This window comes from Ambystoma mexicanum, chromosome 9, assembly GCF_040938575.1.
Source record: "Ambystoma mexicanum isolate Mex_15411 chromosome 9, UKY_AmexF1_1, whole genome shotgun sequence".
Lineage (NCBI taxonomy): Eukaryota > Metazoa > Chordata > Amphibia > Caudata > Ambystomatidae > Ambystoma > Ambystoma mexicanum.
Genome location: NC_090931.1, coordinates 992,647,692 through 992,666,385, shown reverse-complemented (window position 1 = coordinate 992,666,385; position 18,694 = coordinate 992,647,692). Strand labels below are relative to the sequence as shown.

Below are 18,694 nucleotides of genomic sequence, written 5' to 3'. Positions count from 1 at the left end.
TCCCTCAATCAAATTGTCAGGGTTTATGGGGACATATACATTCTGATGTATCAAATGCATGTTACCCATAATAAACCCAGGTGCTTCCTCCACTGCAATACCAGATGCTGGTCCGGGTTTAATGATGACTTGTGCTTCCGTGGCTTTAAGACCCACCATGATCAGCATGCTAATCATCCACGTTGCAGACGCTATTGTCATTGTCATTGTCCTCCTTCTTGCAAACTTTGTCTTCGTCCCCATCCGGGGCTTTCCTGGGACTTCCTCCCGTGGACTCCAGGAATCCATCATCTCTCACGTCCTCCGGTCCTCTGACCTCTGACCCCTGCCAAGGTGACAGTTAATCGTGTCTAAATCAAATAGAAAAGGAACAGATTAAGTACATAGCACTATACCAATTTTACCCTTTCTAGTACCTTGCCAAAATCAAAAATGTGGCCCGAAACATTATGATCCTTTACTTTCGAATACCTGCAATTAATCACATTAGAGAAAAACAACAGTATTTACACCTCACATTATTATACATCACAACAATTTTCATGCAAAATCCTTTACCACACTATACCATAGTAAGTTAACCTGATTCAGCACCTTCCATCAATGCACATTACCACACTTTTTTCTCCAAATGTGGTACTTTCATTTGCATTTATCTCCATACTAAACAATATATCTGCTTCCTCATAGCGTGAGACATATACCACCTTGTCATTAGGTTACATGCATTATGAAATAGCCAACGGCATCTTTCATTTCCATGTAGTCAGTACACTTAACTTGTCTCTACCTGCTCAATTCTACTGATTTCATGCTTTGGATGACATGGCTTAATTTGGTTAGCATGGACAAACTGTTCTGTCACCATTTCACCCTCTGTCTTCAATTTTTTATAGACTACCGGGGACACTTTATCTATTATTTCAAAGGGCCCTTGCCATGCAACAAGAAATGTAGAGTTTTTAAGTTTACCTTTCCCAAAATGAAACTTATATACCCGATCACCAATTTATTCTCTTTCACAGATGTCTTTTTATCATAGTAGGACTTTGCTGCACAAATGCAAATGAATGTTGTAAATGCTTTCTCAGTTCTTCCACATACTCGTGAACTGTAGATGCACTCACAAGTGTTTGCTCATGCGTCCTGTATAATAACTGTTGTGGCAGTACCATTTTCCTTCCTGTCAACACCTCATGAAGACTGATACCTGTCGCTTTAGCAGGAGTCGACCTGATGGCCATCAATACTAAAGGTAATCGCAAATCCCAACTAGAACCTGCCTCTGCTACAAACTTCTTTAGTCTTTCCACTACAGATCTATTGCAAAGTTCAACATTCCCAGAAGAAGCGGGCCGATATGCGATGTGCAACTTCCTTTTTACCCCAATATCTGCCACACCTTGCTCATTAAGGTACTTGTGAAATGACTTCCTCTGTCTGACTCTATTCTTTGTGGTAGCCCAAACCTTGAAAATATATGATTTACCAGCAATGTAGCTGCTGTTTGCGCACTACAATCTGGTGCAGGAATACATTCTACCTATTTCAACATTAAACATACCACCGTCAAAAGATAACGGTTTCCTCTACTCGATCTCTTTACAGGCCCTACATAGTCGATTTGCACATCTGACCATAGAAGAGTTAAACCTCTTTTCATTAATGGAGCTCTATGCATTGGTGAAGCAGGTTTAAATTGTGCACATACCAGACACCTCCTGGTATATAATTCCACATCTTGGGACATGTGTGACCAGTAAGCATAATCTTTCAGTATCTCTAAAGTTTTTTGTGAACCTCTGTGTCCTGCAGTTATCGCATCATGTGCATGGTGTAACATTAGCCCTCTGAATGAAAGAGGTATCACCCACTGTATCTGCCCTGGTATGGATTCCCTGATCATCAGACCATCCTGTAGTTTAATTAATTTTTTGTTCTTCAATAACACTCTCAACTCTTCTTTTCCTGCACAATCATTTTCAGTTAAAGGATTTTGTTCGGGGTCCATCAAATGATTGTAATAGACCCCCAATACAGGGTCATCCTTTTGTGCCTTCATCAGATCCTGATCTGGTGTATCATAACTCCATTGCACTACAGGTTATTCAACTTCTTTTGGAGCTCTAGAGTGTGTAACTGCATCTATTTGTATTTCACCAATTAAGTGTTCAATGGGCAACAATTTCCCATAACAGCCCCAATCTTGGCCAATTGATCCGCTCTATCATTTCCCTCCTTATCCTCTCCTCGTGTTTTCAAATGTCCACGAATTTTCCTCCAGTATACTGTTAAATCATTCTCTGACACTAATTTGTCTATAGCTTGAATCATTGTCCCATGTTTGAGGGGCTTTTTGTTATATGTGAGCATGCCTCTTGCTTTCCAGCCAGGCAAATATTCTACAAAGCTATTTCGTGAATAATCAGAATCAGTCACCAGGACAATTTCACTGAATTTGTTATGAACTGCAGTAGTCATTGCTTTATAAATGGCTGATAACTCTTCTACTCGCTACTCCTAGCCTTCTTGCATTCTTATACTAGGAATGTCCTCACATCTCAACCATACATTTCCTATCCCTGACACCCACTGTTTGTGGCTGTCATTTTCCATGTGAAAAGCACATCCATCGACCTACACAATTGGCAATTCCTTGCATGTATTTTCATCAAAAGCTTTGTGTTGTGATTGTTCAAACTCCTGCAAACTGGACTCCACCTCTACCTCATCTGATACACATTCAGCTGCACAGTCATGTAGATCTGCCAACCCTTGAGCAATCGTGCTCTTTTTATTCTGGCCATATCTCACTTCTACAGGAAAGCCCTACAATGCCAATGTCCATGAAGTAATTGACTGTGCTAGATTGCCTGACCTAATCCTTTTACTATGGAAAAACTGCAATGGTTGATGACTTATCTCAATGATCACCTTCTCCCCTTGGACAATGGGACACAAATGTTGCAATGCCCATACAGTGGTCAGAAGAGCCTTTTCACATTCACTGAATTTAATTTCAGCCTGAGAAAATGCCTTACTTGCAGAAACAAAGGTTTTATGGTTCAAATCATGTTTTTGAGATAACACTGCCGACATACACTGCTTGGTGAATCATATTTCTATGAAAAAATCTTTATTCTTTATGGGATAGGCCAAGCATGGTGCCTTCATGAGACATTCCTTCAATTTAGCAACTGGCTTAGACTGCTCCTTTTCCCATTTCCAGGGTGTATTCAGCTTCAAAAGTTTAGTCAATGGTTGAGTGATTTCAGCATCATTTTCAATACATTTCCTGTTATATCCTGTCATTCGAAATAGACTTTTTAAACCTTCCATGTTTCTAGGATGCTTCAACTTCTGTATGGCCTCCACCTTTTTCTATTGTGGATTTAACCTGTGTTCAGTTACTTCATGGCCTAAGAAATTCACCTTTTTCTTGCACCATTTGGATTTCTGTAAAGATACTTTGGCACCTGCCTTTTGCAATTGGTCAAGTACATGTCTAATTTCATCAAAATGACTTTTTAAGTTTTCATTTTTTAACAGGACATCATCTACATAAACTATCGTCCCTCTTTCCGCTGCATCTGGCATAGCTTTTCTTAAAAATATGCCAAATTCGATCCCACTATTTACATACCCAAATGGTGTTCTGGACCAAGCGTATTGCGTTAATGAAAATGCAAATAACTTCTGATTGTGTTCTGCCAATGGCACACACCAGTACCCAGATGTAAGATATAATGTGATAAATACCTTTGACCCATGCACCTGAGCAAGGCATTGATCAATGAATGGCAGCGGCCATCTAGACACTGGCACTCTTTTATTTAATTCCCTCAGGTCTGTGCACAGACGCTATTGACCATTTGGCTTTAATACACCCAAAATGGGAGTGTTGGAGGTACTATGAATGGGTCTGATAATTCTCCTAGACTCCAAGTTTTTAATTATCTCTGCAATGACTCTAAGCATGCCAGTGGCAATCGATATTGGTGCGCAAATACTGGATTTCTACCACACCCCTCTGGTAATGTGGCAACATGTAAATCAGTTAGGTCGCAATCATATGAGTCTTTGGCAAAAACTTCCTTAAATTACATAAATATTTTTAATATAACCCACTGGCAGCCATTGTCAACAATAAACACAACAGTAAAATGCTTTAATGCCATAAGAGAAGAGTTGAGGACTATAAGACTCATGAGACTCCTGAACAGGTACATTATCGATATAATAACAGCCATTGAGGGGGGCATGCGCACAAATATTGGGCCTTCTTGCTGCACGTACAGACCCATCCACAATGAGATGAATGCAACCCTCAGAGGGGCCATAGTCACCCTAACAGAAATACACACAAGAATGGTGGAAGAGGTAGACAATATTGCTGATGATGACTGGTTCAATTACCTGTTCTCGTGGATACCCTCCCGGTTGGCTAACACATTCAAAATACTGACCATTTTAGTACTAGTACTGTTTGGGTTCTGTGTTCGAAGAATTGTTATAAGCCAATGTAAAAAGACAGCCAAAAAGGCAGTATGCATAAAGATAGTAATGAAGTAATGAAGATAGTAATACATGTGGACACTCACATACATGAGTATACCCAAACAGACAACCTCACTCATGCCCAGGCAATGGAAAGTCTGATTTCCCCTCCAGGATCAAAATGTATTTGTCCTCAGGACCCTCACAATTACACTGAGCACTGGCTATATTGTGATTCCAATGGGGGAATGCTGCTATATGACCTGAAGTATGGACGAACATACAAGACATACAGACTGCTTGAGGGGGGTGACTAAGATATGAATACCCAAAGAGTCCTACGTGAGGGAGTGCAGAAGGGAGATTGTGGTTGAGGACTCAACCAGATGGGGGGAATGTTTAGCGGCAGATGAATAAATCCTCCATAGCTTCTGCCCCTCCCCCAGCTCAATGTTGCACTGGGGAGGAAAGGGAACTCATTAGGATATCTGTGCTGCCCTTATGCCAGGCAGGTACAGCAGAAGATGGATACAATCTAAAGCTGAAGATGGCACGAGTAAAACCAAACCAACGCTGTAACCATACATGTGCATGAATTTGGCATGCAGCAAATATGCACTCAACATGAAGAACACGAACACTAGGTAACACATGCATTTATACAAGAAGAATATTAACATGGCATCCATAAGAAATGAAGAATACTAACATAGGCAATGTATAAGCCGTATGCAACACAAACAACACTCGAATATAGCTCACTAACATACAAACACAATAGTAATGGGCAGCCATCTTTTCCAAAATGGAAACCACAACATGCCTCTAAATAAATGAAAGTCCTGAAGACTACATGAGAACTCAAAATGCTGAAATAACGAAATACAAAATACAGATCTGTGCAGAGCTCAGACAGTAGCTAGCAGCCCAAGCCCAAGCTAAGGTTACTGTGAATTAAGGGAGGGCCAGAACATTGCAATGAATGCACGAGATAGCAATTTCCAGGACTCAAGAAGGATACTTCTGGATTAATTAAGGTTTTATGAAAGTACAACCAGCCTTTGTAAGACAGGCACAAGACAATCAAAGGTTAAAAGACCCTATGAAGAATGACTCAAGAGTCTTCTCAGTGGTAAAAAAAAACATAACACTTGCACCAATATTAGCTAAAATCCTGATAAATGCAGGGTGAAATAATTCCAAACATGGTCTCATTACACGTGAGCCATAACTGAAGAATACTGTCTGTTCATTCGCAACAAGCACAGATAAGACACCTGCCTTACTACTTACATGTATCCCTAGACATAAGATGCCACACAAGGTCAAATACAAAGTGCTCACCCTGGCTCATAGTTAAGAACTGAGGGATGGTATCTTCTTTAATTGAAAGGAAAGCAGTCCATGGACCTCTCTCCCCCTACTCCTGTCTGGCTCCTGTCAATTGTCCAAGGTTGGTCGGTAGTGAGCTAACCAATCAAAACCCCTGATGTTAGGCCACCCATCACGTATTATGCCAACCAATAGATTATTGTAGAGATGATGTCTTTTTACGGTTATCAATTTAGAGGTGGTCTCAGGAGGAGCCATCAGATTGTCATAACCTAATGAAATATTTTACACTTATAGAGTCTATATGTAGCCAATCCATAGTCCCCGTAGGTTTTGAGATTATGTTGTGATGTCAGCAATGACATATTTTGAGTATTTAATCCATTGTTTGTATTAGTCTAGAGTCTATTAGTCTAGAATGAATCTAGAGTGTAAAGATATGTATGGTCGTATGGTTGAATGCTGTCATGCTTTATCTGGATGATAATAAAGCTGGGTTTTGCCTTTTACTTCTATTTTTGTTATTGAGTCTGGTTTGATCTGGCTCCAGAACCTATGTGTAATTGGGAATGTGCAGGCCATCATAACAGTCACCCTCCTTTCACTCTCACAATCACTTCCCACTCATCCCCTACACTCCATTAACTATCTCACTCACCACTCATGCACACACACTTGCCACACAGTCCCACTTGCTTTAACCAACCAATACCTCACCATTTCTATTAAATGCCTCCCTTCAATTCACCATCCTTCCTTCTGCTGGTCTCTTGGTCTGCCACCTCCTCCCTAACTCCTCTGTCCTCACCCGAACAACTCAAACCTTGCTGCTTCCTGTTGCTCTCTTTATATTTACCCTTAGCATAAATTAGATCATAGACGGAAGGGATCAATATCCGGTATCTGCTAACCTGGAGTTAAGGATACCTGGGCTAGGGAGATGCTATGTTTCTAGATGAGAGAGAGAGGGATGGCCTTAGGCCCTGAGAGATCTTAAATTAAACACCCTTGAACCTGAGACTCTGAGTATACAGTAAGCCATCTTTGACAGTGCATCAATTCAAGATGGTGTCCAACTCAGTCCCTCCTATTGCTACTACTACACTACAAGTTCCTAGGCACATGCATCAAAATATACTTTGATTTCTGTTTTTACCTCCCACTCCGAAGGCTTCCTGTGCTCATAGCCGCACCAGTGCTCTTAACAGTTGACTCTGATTTTTGTAATCACCTGCAGCTGATATCATACTAATTCACACCAAAACAGTGCAGCTCAGTCTTTTTTAAAGCCACTTTGGATTGGCCTCTTCCACATTTTACCATACATTACTATTGGCTGCTGAGCTCCTAGTATTATCTATCCATTTTCACCTCACTATCCTGACACCACCAGCAGTGGTGGCTGGTGAATTTGAGGGGTGTAAAGGTTTCCCACAAATATGCATGAGCATCAAAGCTAGAGACCAAGCCTGAACCAACCAAGTGGGGTTGCAGAGGTGCGGAGGTCTCAGTTGAGAACATTTTAAAATAATGGGTTAAAATGGTGCACTCTGCAGTTTGCAATTGGTCGGGTAGGGTAACATGAAACTATTGAATAGATGCAAGTCACAAACAGTGAACAGGAGAATTTTCCAATGCATTTTCATGATGTCTTTTTCCACAATATATGCCAACATAAAAGCATGTCCATGCTGGCTGCACCAATATATGCCAATATTACCATAAACGACCATACTCTTGGCTTTGCTGATAAAGAATGTCAATGCACAGTAAGAAAACATGTCCACATTGATTTCACCAATGTAGTTCAGTGTATCCAAGTAGGAACACTCATCGTGTGGGCTTTACCCTTGATCCCCATTAAAAAATGCCATCCCACATTATGGAAATAAGTCCATACTGGCTTCATCAGGTAAGAACACTCACCATGTTGGATTTACCCTTGATGCCCAGTGAAAAATAGCATTTCATAATACAAACATATGACCAGACAGGGTGCACCAATGCAGGTCATTATAACCATGTAGGGACACTCATCAAGTGGACCCATGTTCCATTGTAGAAAACTTGGGGTGTCCCTCAGGGATCTGCCGTGTTGGCTATCCTCTTTAATATCTACATCTGGCCTCTTGTATGTCTCATCCGCTCCTTCGGCATCCGGTGCTATTCATATGCCAACAAAACTCAGATCCTGATACGGTTAGATCACTATCAGACTGAGATGTCGTTGTGCCTGAATCAGTGCCTGACTGCTGTGGGGGCATGGATGAGCTACAATTGGCTGAAGTTGAAAGGGGACAAGACGGAGGTACTGGTGGTTGGTTCCCCACCTGATCCTTCACTTTGGGTGTCCTCCTTCTGGCCTTCCTCTCTGGGCCCTCTTCCAGTTCCACCTGCCAAGCTCAAGAACCTTGGTGTAGTTATTTCCTCCTCACTCTCTATGGAGGCTCAAGTGGCTGCAGTTTGCCAGGTGGGCCACTTCCATCTAAAAATACTTAAGAAGGTGCTTCCTTTTATTCCAGTTCACCTTCGCCCACCTGTGGTCACAGCCTTGCTACTCAGTCGTTTAGACTACTGCAACTCGATTTATCTGGCTCAGCCTAAAGTGCTAATTCAGAGATTGCAGCGTCTTCAGAATATGGCTGCTAGAGTAGCAACAGGCTCCCCTTTTCACCTGTGCTACGGTCCCTACATTGGGTGCCGATATTCCAGTGTATCATTTTTAAGTCCCTCTGTCTGGAACACCGGGCGTTGCATGATCAGGGGGCCGAATATCTTTGTTCCAAGTTCATACGCCACATCCCAACTCGGCAGCTGCCTTCAGTTTCTGCTGGTCTCCTTGTTGTCTCTCCTTTTTGCCGTGCCCAGTTTGGAGGTAGAGCCTTTTCATTCATTGCCCCTTGACTGTGGAATGATCTCCCTCTGGCCTTGAAACAGTCTTTTAATCATCTGGCTTTCAGGACATTGTTAAAAACCTACCTATTTCAATAAATCTGCTACTGTTCCTTCGTTTCTCTTTTTCTTAGCGCCATAATACCTCGGTGAACGTGGGCTCAATAATTACATTACCATAAAATAACACAAACCAATACAGCATTCATGCACTTTCTAATTCACCCATGCACCCATACACTGTACAACGTCATTCACAGGTACATCCACACAACAGACAGTGTCTCATTTACACACACACTTACATACAAAAACCTGTGCATATAAACATACATTTATTTCTTAAATGTGACCCTGGTCCAGACTACTCTCAGCCTCAGGCTCCCATGACTACTCCCCAGCTGACACCAAGCATGAAACAGGAACCAGTAAAATCTTCCAGGTTCCATCACACTGTCCCTGGGCCTCTGAAAGTATGGGGAGGTGCAGGAATGCCCCCTGTGCACATTTGTCCCGACAGAACCCTATCCTGCATCCACAATGGGCACTCTAAAGCTGTGCAAGCAAAACACTCTCGACCTTGCATGGCCCAATGGACATGCACACTTGGATACTAAAAATGTGAAAAGGAAACCACATTTCCCTTTGACAGTTAAAGCCAGCCCAGAAGTGCTTCCTCAGCTGTTTATTGCAGCTGAGGGAATACTCAGGGTTTTCACTGGGCCATCTTGGGTCATCAAGAATGGGTAACGGATCAGCGCCCCATCACCCATTATGGACGATTTGATAGCTCAACCCCAGAATTTATATTAAACTTGTTCTTTCACTGTTGACAGCATATAGACTAAACACACATTCATCAATACTGCCAATACAATATATTGATAACTGTGTTTTGCAACGTTATTGACAATGTAATATATGTGTAACTCTGTATTGCAGCATTATTGCTTCATTTTGATAAAACAGTGTTTTAATACTCTAGTGACCATGAATGCTTTCTCTTGGAAACCTTTACTGCAACATAAAACATTTTGGATTGTATATAAAATGGGCAGTATTTGAATCAAAAATTCCAACTCTGGTACACTTAGTTATTATAGAAAGCAAAACTGTATTCAGCAGTTAGAAAACACCTTTGTCAATATGGTACGGCGTCTGCACAATGTCCCTTACCTGTGAAAAAGAAGCTAACAGAATAAAATTAATGACAGGACCATGTCATGCCAAATAGAGGATATTAATTTCTAAGCTGGATACCAATGATCATAGGGTACCAGCATATTGGAGTTTGGGAGCGCTCCTCTTTCCAGAATAAAAATGATATAAATATATATGTATCTATGTTATAGGGCGGCAAAAGCCACCCTATAGTAGAGGTGAGTCAGAGACACATAGGAACCCCTCAAAATTTTATTGTTAATAACTTTTGATTCAAGTAACGGATTTGACAGAAATTCCAAAAGTGATTAAACGTCTGTGAGCCCCATACTGTAAAGTATCGTAAATATTTGTTAAAATATAAAAAAAGTTATTAAGAGTCAAAAAGATCTTTTTTTCCAAAAGTGCGGGCTTCTTCCCATTCATTTTACCATAGACAAAAAAGGTGAATTTTTGCCAAAGCGTACAGCGTAAACCGCTGGACGGATTTGGACCAGGTCTGAAACAACTTGGGCACGAAGAACGCTTTGCTTGGTTTGGGGTTATTTTGTACAGTAGTTATTTAAATCATTGACGGAGAAGGTTGTGGCCCCTTCCCCCAAAAAATAGAGATATCTCCCATGGTGCATTGCAGGATCATGGTTTTCAGAAATGAAATGACCGACATCTTGTTTTTCTCTCGATGCGAGAGATATTCGCGACTATAGCCAAGGATATGGGAAAATGAAACACTGTAAAAAGCTATTTGCAGGTCAAAAAACATGGAAATGCCATGAGGCTAGAAGTGTGTGGGGAGGCTGTGGTATGTGTGACTTGGCTCAAAGGGAATATCCAGTGCTTTAATTGGGGTACGAAATTGAGAAGCGGCCCTCATTTGGGGGTGTGGCTTGCCTTATAGGCGTGACCTACAACTTGAAGGCGTGGCCGAAAAAAGAGCATCTAAAAATGAACAGGGGGGTCTCGTCTGCATAACTAAGCGCATACTGCAACACTGCTGGTACAACCAAAACGTGTGGTCCTGTGCAAATCATTTAATTGCACTGTTGAGGGTGAGGCTTTTTAAAAAGAGACACAGTTAACTGCTTTTAATATAAAATACAAGCAGTCCTTGCATTCGGGGAAGGGGGCTTACCAATGACTTGACTGGAGGCCACCGGCAGGGCCTTGGCTCAGCCTCACTTTTTGGAGACTGCCGGGGCCCAGCCCCGTCAGGCCCCGGCCCACTTAAAGCACTGGCTCCTCCATGGATCAACACTTACCTATTTTTGCATGCACCTCAGAATTGGGCCGGAGTCTCCCTGTGGTTTGTTGATGTAGAACTGTACATTTCAATAGGCAGTGCCCCGAAGTTCAGCTTTTACCTGTTTGAGAAGTTGTCCTAAATCACAGATTGGACTTTGTGTATGTATAGGCTTTTGTCAAACGTTGAGACAGATAGTAAACAATCAGTCCATTCAGTACATTGGCCTTTTGCAAATGGCACTCAAACTGCTGCTTGTCGATAACTTATCAGAAACATGAGAACGAAATGAGAAATAGTAATTTTTATTGATTTTATAAAGTGCATTCACCAAGCTGGAGGTTTGCTACTGATTAAACATCTCTTCGGCTCATTGCATATTGCAACAGCCATGTTACATAGAGATCGTGGAAAAAAGGTGCAAATTCCCTTTTCATCCCGAATTTTCCTGCGCCTGTGTTAACAAATTAAGAGAAACGATTTTGCCTCAAATGCAGTGCCATCGTTCACATTTGAAAGTGTTATACAATGTTATTGAAATTATAGAAAAACAAGCAATGCTATAACATAAGCAGTAATTAACCCTTTCCCTTTGGTGAAACCCAATGTCCAGAAAGCTATGGGACTGTAACACGGACATTATTAGATCTCTCTGCCAAGGCAGATACCATGCCTGATGGATTCTATACTCTTTATTCCTTTTTGTCTGAACTCTGCTGTCTTCAATGATAATGGAGCCCACAATGGCTGTCCCGTCATGGGGTTAATGGGTCAAACATTAACACCCTTTTGTCTCCACTCCTGTTGTGCCTGTTACTCTCAGCCCTATGCTGTAAAAGGCACCACAGGCAGTGGAGACAAAAGGGTGTTAATGGTGGGTGGGGACGTTGTGCATTTCCTGAGCTGTGAATAACAAAAGTGTCAGCCAGCCAGAGCTTCATGCAAACTAGTTTGAGCGAAACTGTGCCTGCCCTCTTCTTCTGTCAGTAAAAGCTGCCTGACTTGATGACGGTGGGCTCATCTCCAGCCGCGACTACGGCCGTGGCGGGACAATGACCCACCGTCAAGTGGTGGGACTGGAGGGCCCCTGCAGGGTCCCGGCTCAGCCTCACTTTTTGGAGACTGGCAGGGCCCAGCCCCGGCAGGCCCCGGCCCACTTAAAGCACTGGGAATATCATCTTGCAAGTTCTAACTGAACTGCAGCTTCAGATGCTGGCCAAGTTGTGAACTTTGCTATACTCGGCAGGCGGAATTTACATTTTGCACATCCCAAATGTTAGGTGTTGTAAAATGATTCAAGAAACGTCTCCAGCAAATATCACAACTGGAAAGTGTCTAATACTCTGCGATCGTTATCCCTCTAACAGGAGGAAAGGGGATGAAGATGCCGGGAGACCTTTCTTAATGAGTATTGACGGACTGGCTGATCAACTGCCTGGCTCCGCGCACAGACAGGATTGTAGCTATTTTTTTTCAAGATAAACCTTTCCCCCTCAACTGTATGCTTGACACCTCTGGTACATGTGCCTTCATGTACACACACCAGATTGCAGCTGTGCTTGAGCTCTCCTCCTGCTGGGTATTGATCCAGTTGTGTGCACCAGCTCAGCTTTCAAAAGTATCTCTCTTTGCGTGCTCCCCTGCAGCGCCTTTCATCCAATCGCTGATTTCACGGTGTGTGGAGGCTCAGAAAATGACCATAGTGCGTATTATGGTTTCTTTTAAATTCAGAATTCCAGGCCCAGCGCTGGCATCCGATACATGTTCTGCTATAAATCTTGAAAATCAAGCCAATTTGTGTAACTTACTGCTAAGCAAGGTGGATAAAGGTTTCTGTCAGAATATTTGTTCCTAAATATACTTTTATTTGTATGCTGTCCCAAGCTGTTAAGCTAGAGCTCACACTGTTTACACTCTCTTTCAGATATATAAGAGTCGGGGATAAGGAGTGTAAGTTTCACCGGGAATTTCGATTGATCCTGCACACCAAACTTGCAAACCCACATTACAAGCCGGAGATCCAGGCCCAGACGACGTTAATCAATTTCACCGTCACGCGCGATGGCCTAGAGGACCAGCTCTTAGCAGATGTTGTGAACTTGGAAAGGCCTGACCTGGAGCACTTCAAGGTGAGGACTGCCACCGCCAGCAGTCAGTTGATTTTAAGCCTATGGGCCTCATTCCGAGGTTGGCGGTAAGGGGTTAACAGCGCCGGTAATGGTGCTGGTGCCGTTAACCTCTTACCGCCGCATTACGAGGTCCGTTAGCGGGTCCCGCGAAGGGCAGCTGTTTTTTTCAGGCGCCCTTAGTGGGAGCCGCTAAAGGGCCAGCATGCTAACACGTTGTTAGCATGTTCCCCATCCCCATTGAGCCCTATGGGGACTCAAATGGGAATGGGGAAGTACCGGGTCTGGGTCCCCTGAATGGGGAAATACCAGGCCCTCCAAGGTTGGAATTGCCCCGTATTTCCCCATTCAGGGAACCCGGACCCCGTATGCGGCATGGGGGTAGCCATGGCGCTAAAAGCTATAGCTAACTCCAACCTTGTAATGAGGCCCTATGTCTTATTCTGCAAACATGATCTGGAAGTGTGCCACCCTTTGTTTTAGCTACTGTTAGCCATCTATAGAAATAGGGCCAGTCCTGACATTATGAGTTCATGTTTACATAACACCCTAACACACCAGACATTAATAGCATTGGTCATTCCTGTAGCATTGGCACATGGCGTCCATAATAAAGTAACAGTATGAATTCCCGCATACATCAGATATGTTACAGCATAGTCAAATGGCTTCAACACCAATGTAGTTCATTAGAAAAGTGTTGTATACATTGTCACAGTATATATTTTTCCAGTATATTCATCATCAATTTTCATTTGCTGCAGGTGGTGTTGTTTCGTTTTGATTGCAAAGCTTTTCCTAATCATAAAATGCCGTGCCCTTCTGTGTTCGCAATAAGGCTTGCTCTAACCAATGCCCCGATGCGTTTTTCAATTCAGTTCGCTTTAATTTGGGTAAGGATGAATGCAGATTCAGGAAGGTATTTCACACCTAATCCAAGCATGCGCTGCATTTACACGAGGTCTGAAATACTGTCTGCACACAGTGGGCCTCATTACACGGATGGCGGTGAACCATGGCGCTATTAGCGCCATGGTTCATGCCGGTAAAATACCGGCACCGCCTTGGTGGAAAGGGGAATTACCGCCCTATTCCAAGGTTGGCGGGGCGGTAATTCCCCCTTCCACCATTGCCCTTCCCCATTCCCATTTTTGCCCCATAGGGCTCTATGGGAATGGGGAAAGCAGTAATTACGGTACCGCAAATTGCGGTACCGTAATTAGCTCCACTGGTCCCTTTGCGGGTTGGTTTTTAACGCCTGCAAAAAGCAGGCGTTAAATTCCCCAACCCGCAAAGGGACCTCGTGGTAAGGATTTACCGCTACCGGTAAAGTACCGGTACCGGTAAACCCTTACCGCCATCCGTGTAATGAGGCCCAGTGCTCGCAAAGAACCACGTGCGATAAGCAATCAGTGTATGCACAGACTCATACCAACAAAGGCAAAACGTCTCGTGCAGCTTCCAACACTTATTGCACCACTTTCAACAAAACAATCCAGGTGTAAAATCGGTGTGGCTATAATTGTAATGAATACATTGGAAAATGTTTGTGAATTCTCATGCAAGTTTTTACTGGGTGGGAACACGGTTCTACATCGAAAAGCTGTAAAAAAACAAAAAACGAGTACGAAAAAAACAATTTTGTTTTGGTCGATTTAAAAAAAAAAATCTGGGTTTTTGCATTTTTTTTTTTTAATGCGAGGGGACCCCACCTTTTTTTCATGCCCTAACCAACCCCAATCTATTTATTGTGTAAAAAGGTGCAGCAAATCTAAACTTTTTACCAAAAATTCGCTATTTTCATCCTCGTTATTGTTTTAAAAACCTATATTTGTTGGGCGTTCTCCAGCATTTGCATTACACTCCCTCTTATAATCAGAGACATTCCCCTGGGAAGAAACATAGACTGGGCGGTAACTTAGTTGTGGTTAATATATGGATTTGGGCTTCACCAGAAACTAGACACTGAGAGATGCACTTTTCTTCTTTTTAATCATTTGTAAGTTACACAGATGTCAATTATGAGTTTGTTTCAGGTGAAAACACAGTTACACCTGGATAAAGCTGTCGCTAGTTCATTCTGCAGACACAAAGCTCACACTAGGGATTGATTTCTTGTGGACCTTGATAAGCAAGATCTCGATGGGGAAACGGCCTGCACTAAGACTATGGGGATCATTACGACCTTGGAGGTAACCATGCCACAATTTGCGGCAAAGTTACCCCCTTACCGGGTACTGGGTCCAGGTTCCTTAAATAAGGAATTACCGGACCATTCCAACCTTGGAGGACCAGGTAATTCCTCATTCGAGGAACCCGGACCCAGTACATCCCCATTCTCATTCGAGCCCCCATAGAACTCAATGGGAATGGGGAGGGAGCTAACAACGTTGTTAGCTCCCTGGTCTACTAGCAGGACCCGCTTTACCAGGCGCCCTTTGCGGGTCCTGCGAGCAAACCTCGTAATGCGGCGGTAGGGGTTCAATAGGGCCGGCAGCTCTACCGGCCCTGTTAAACCCCCACCGCCAACCTCATAATGACCCCCTATGTATGTTGAAAGCCATCAGCAACTAATTTCCTTTCTGAATACTATCTCGTCTTTCTGTGATATCGTGCCAGAGGATTATGAAATTCATAAAGAACTGCTGTGACATCACTGCAGAGGGATACAGCATTTTCTCTGCCAACTTTTATTTGTTCTCCTTCTTTGGTTCCTGTGGGGTGAGGGGAGAGGCAACCTACCACCATAACGCTCACAGCAGTGCTACTGAGAAAATAGAAAGAGATGGGGTTTTGGAACATGGTGTCTGCTTGACATGACAACTGGCAATGCTCTCTCAGTCAGTGTGTCCACAATGCAGAGTGGAGGTGTGACAGATTAACACATGGAATTGGAAAGGGTGTAGAAGCCCTGGCTTTTTTAATTTTTATGAATTGAATAAAAGAATGCAGGTTTTACATGTCTGAAAGGGAAAGCTGCTGATCAGATTCCCCTTTCTAAGCTCCACACCAAAAGCATACTATGTACATGTGCCCTCCTGCATCAGTGCCCTGATCGGCAGTGCCTGCTCTACCAGTGGTACAGAACAAGTTCAGAGGTCACAGTTGCCCCTTTGACAACTGCAATGACAACCCTATAGACACAGTTCAGCTGTGGAAGGTTTATGTGTTTTCTCCGCTTAAAGGTTGGAACGTGCCCTACTGGCGGGGATGTAGCTTGGGGGGATGGCTTCTTAGTTACTTGGTAAGGGCACGTAACACCCTTTCCCAGGGAAAGCTACTCCACAGAAAACTGACCTGGGAACAGGAATTAAATGGCACACCCATTAACAAAAGGCTTGGTCTCACACCAGGGTGCTGCATATGTAAAGGCCTTTGATCCTATTGTGAAAGGGCATGTTTAGTGTAGACAGGGAGACCTCTCTACAGTTAAGGGAGTTTTCCACCAACTTGCTTCTCTCTGCCTCACCTTCCTGTCCCCTCCACTTCCTCTAGAACAAAGAACTTTGTGTGTGATGTCAGAAAGGTAAAGTCTGCTTCTTTCAAGAAAGGGATTAGACCCCATAAAACAGGCTAGCTTTAGTCCAATCCCTTGTGGAACTTTACCTTTAAAAGAAGGGGTCCCACACCACTTCCATTGATTCACTCTGGAACAAACACCTGAGAAGGATTCATTTGATCTCTTTTGGGAATGTTGTACTTTCCAAAGTCCTCAACCTCTGAGGTGAAGAAGGAGCAGTCAAAGGCATAGGAGAGCTCTGCCCCCAATCCACTCCCAGGGTGCATTGGGGTGACTTGCTTTGGACCAGTAAATGACAGTCTGCACCAGAATCTCCCAGGGCTGAGAGAGCAGACCCTGAAAGGACTCCTCCTGTCTTCAAGCCCCTGAAATGGGTCTCACAGCATCTGGCACACCATCTAAGCCTCCCCTTTCTGCCACGTAAACGCCAGTAGAACTTACATCGAGATGCATTCAACGTAGAGGGATCCTACTGGTGCTGCTTTTTGGCACACATCTGAACCTTGGATGTACAGTGCATGCATCTCGAGCCTGCTCAATGCTGCATCGTGGCCTTTGTTAAGCCAGTCCGTTGCTAGGCTTGAATCAACCGCTCAACACCAGGACCCAACTCAAACCGCTATACAGTAACTTGTCGACTCAATCCAGTGATAATGCCACGGCTCAACTTGCCCTCGAACTGCCACTTCGTCAAATCACATATCAGAGCAACATGATCACAGTTTCGACAATTGCCGCTCGGTGATTCGAACCACTGGAGAATCACTCATCGACTGAATCTTCCCAGTGGATACAACCCGACTTGACCCGTTTCGACCTCAAACTGATTCTAGTGAGCGTCTTGAACTGTGTCACTGAAAGGCACCTTTGAACCGCACAGAAATACTGCATTTGAACCTGCTCAATGCCTGCTTACTGCTAGGGCCGACACGGTCCAATGTACTCGAACAGAGCCCAATCTACTTACACCACTGCTGGAAGTCGGATTCAATGCTGTTGAACTGCCAAGAACTGCAAAAAGGTACTGCCCCATTGGTCCAGTACTGGGTCCTAGTGACAGGGTAGGTCACTAATTCCCTTGTTGCATCCAAGAAACATATCCTTTTTAAAGAACATTGTGGTTTTTACTTACCTTACAACCCTGAGTCATTACTCTGAAGTTTGCATTGTGCTATCTATGCCTATTCCCTGTTCTTGCCTCGTGGGGTGAGTTTTGAGTAGGTTTTTTTTTATTTTAGTTATTTTGCAGATGGTGTGTTTTAATAAAGTATATCTATTTTTATAGAAACTTGATTTGACATTCCATTTATTTTGGACTGTTATGCTTTGCTGCTTGGGTCACTACTGAATCACATTCATACCCCTCTTGAGAGCATACCCTTCCCTCTGTACACGTTACCAGAAAAGGAGAAGGAGGTAAACCTCTTAACTGTGCCTTTTTTTTACCTTTATGATTGTGTTGGCTGTTGGCTTGTGGCAGTGTGAGGGCTGAGTGGGCATTTTAGCCTCCTCTCATCCTTGTACTTCTGCAGGGTAAAATCCTATTTGTCACAGGAGGGCCATCCAGTCCACTATGGTGATATATGTTGAGGGTGCAAAGAGGTAGTGTTCTTTCAATTGTATGTAATCTGTCTGTATGTATGCATTCATGAACACAATAAGTGTATTTATGTGGCTAGACTGGTCTACACTGAATGTAGCCCAGTCTCTCCACATAATAATGATTACGTTTCATGCTGTATCAAGGGTCAAGCATGGGGAAAGAAATGACAGTGCAAGGGGGAAAGGAATGACAGCGCAAGAGGGAATGGCAGCTCAAGGGGAAAGGAATGACAGCACAAGGTGTAAGAAATGACAGTGCATGGGAGGAGGAATTACAGCACAAGGGGCAGAGGTATAGACAGGTTAGGGCCTGAGCAGGCAAGG

The 18,694-nt window shown here is 43.3% G+C and overlaps 1 protein-coding gene across 1 annotated transcript in view; it reads left to right on the top strand.

The window, feature by feature from the left end:
- LOC138488874 (dynein axonemal heavy chain 11-like) overlaps nt 1-18,694 on the top strand; it is a 2,478,284-nt gene that overhangs the window by 1,981,513 nt on the left and 478,077 nt on the right. Inside the window, exon 40 of the mRNA XM_069616234.1 lies at nt 13,047-13,251. Within this exon, the coding sequence (XP_069472335.1) occupies nt 13,047-13,251 (205 nt within the window). The remainder of the gene's footprint in view (nt 1-13,046; nt 13,252-18,694) is intronic.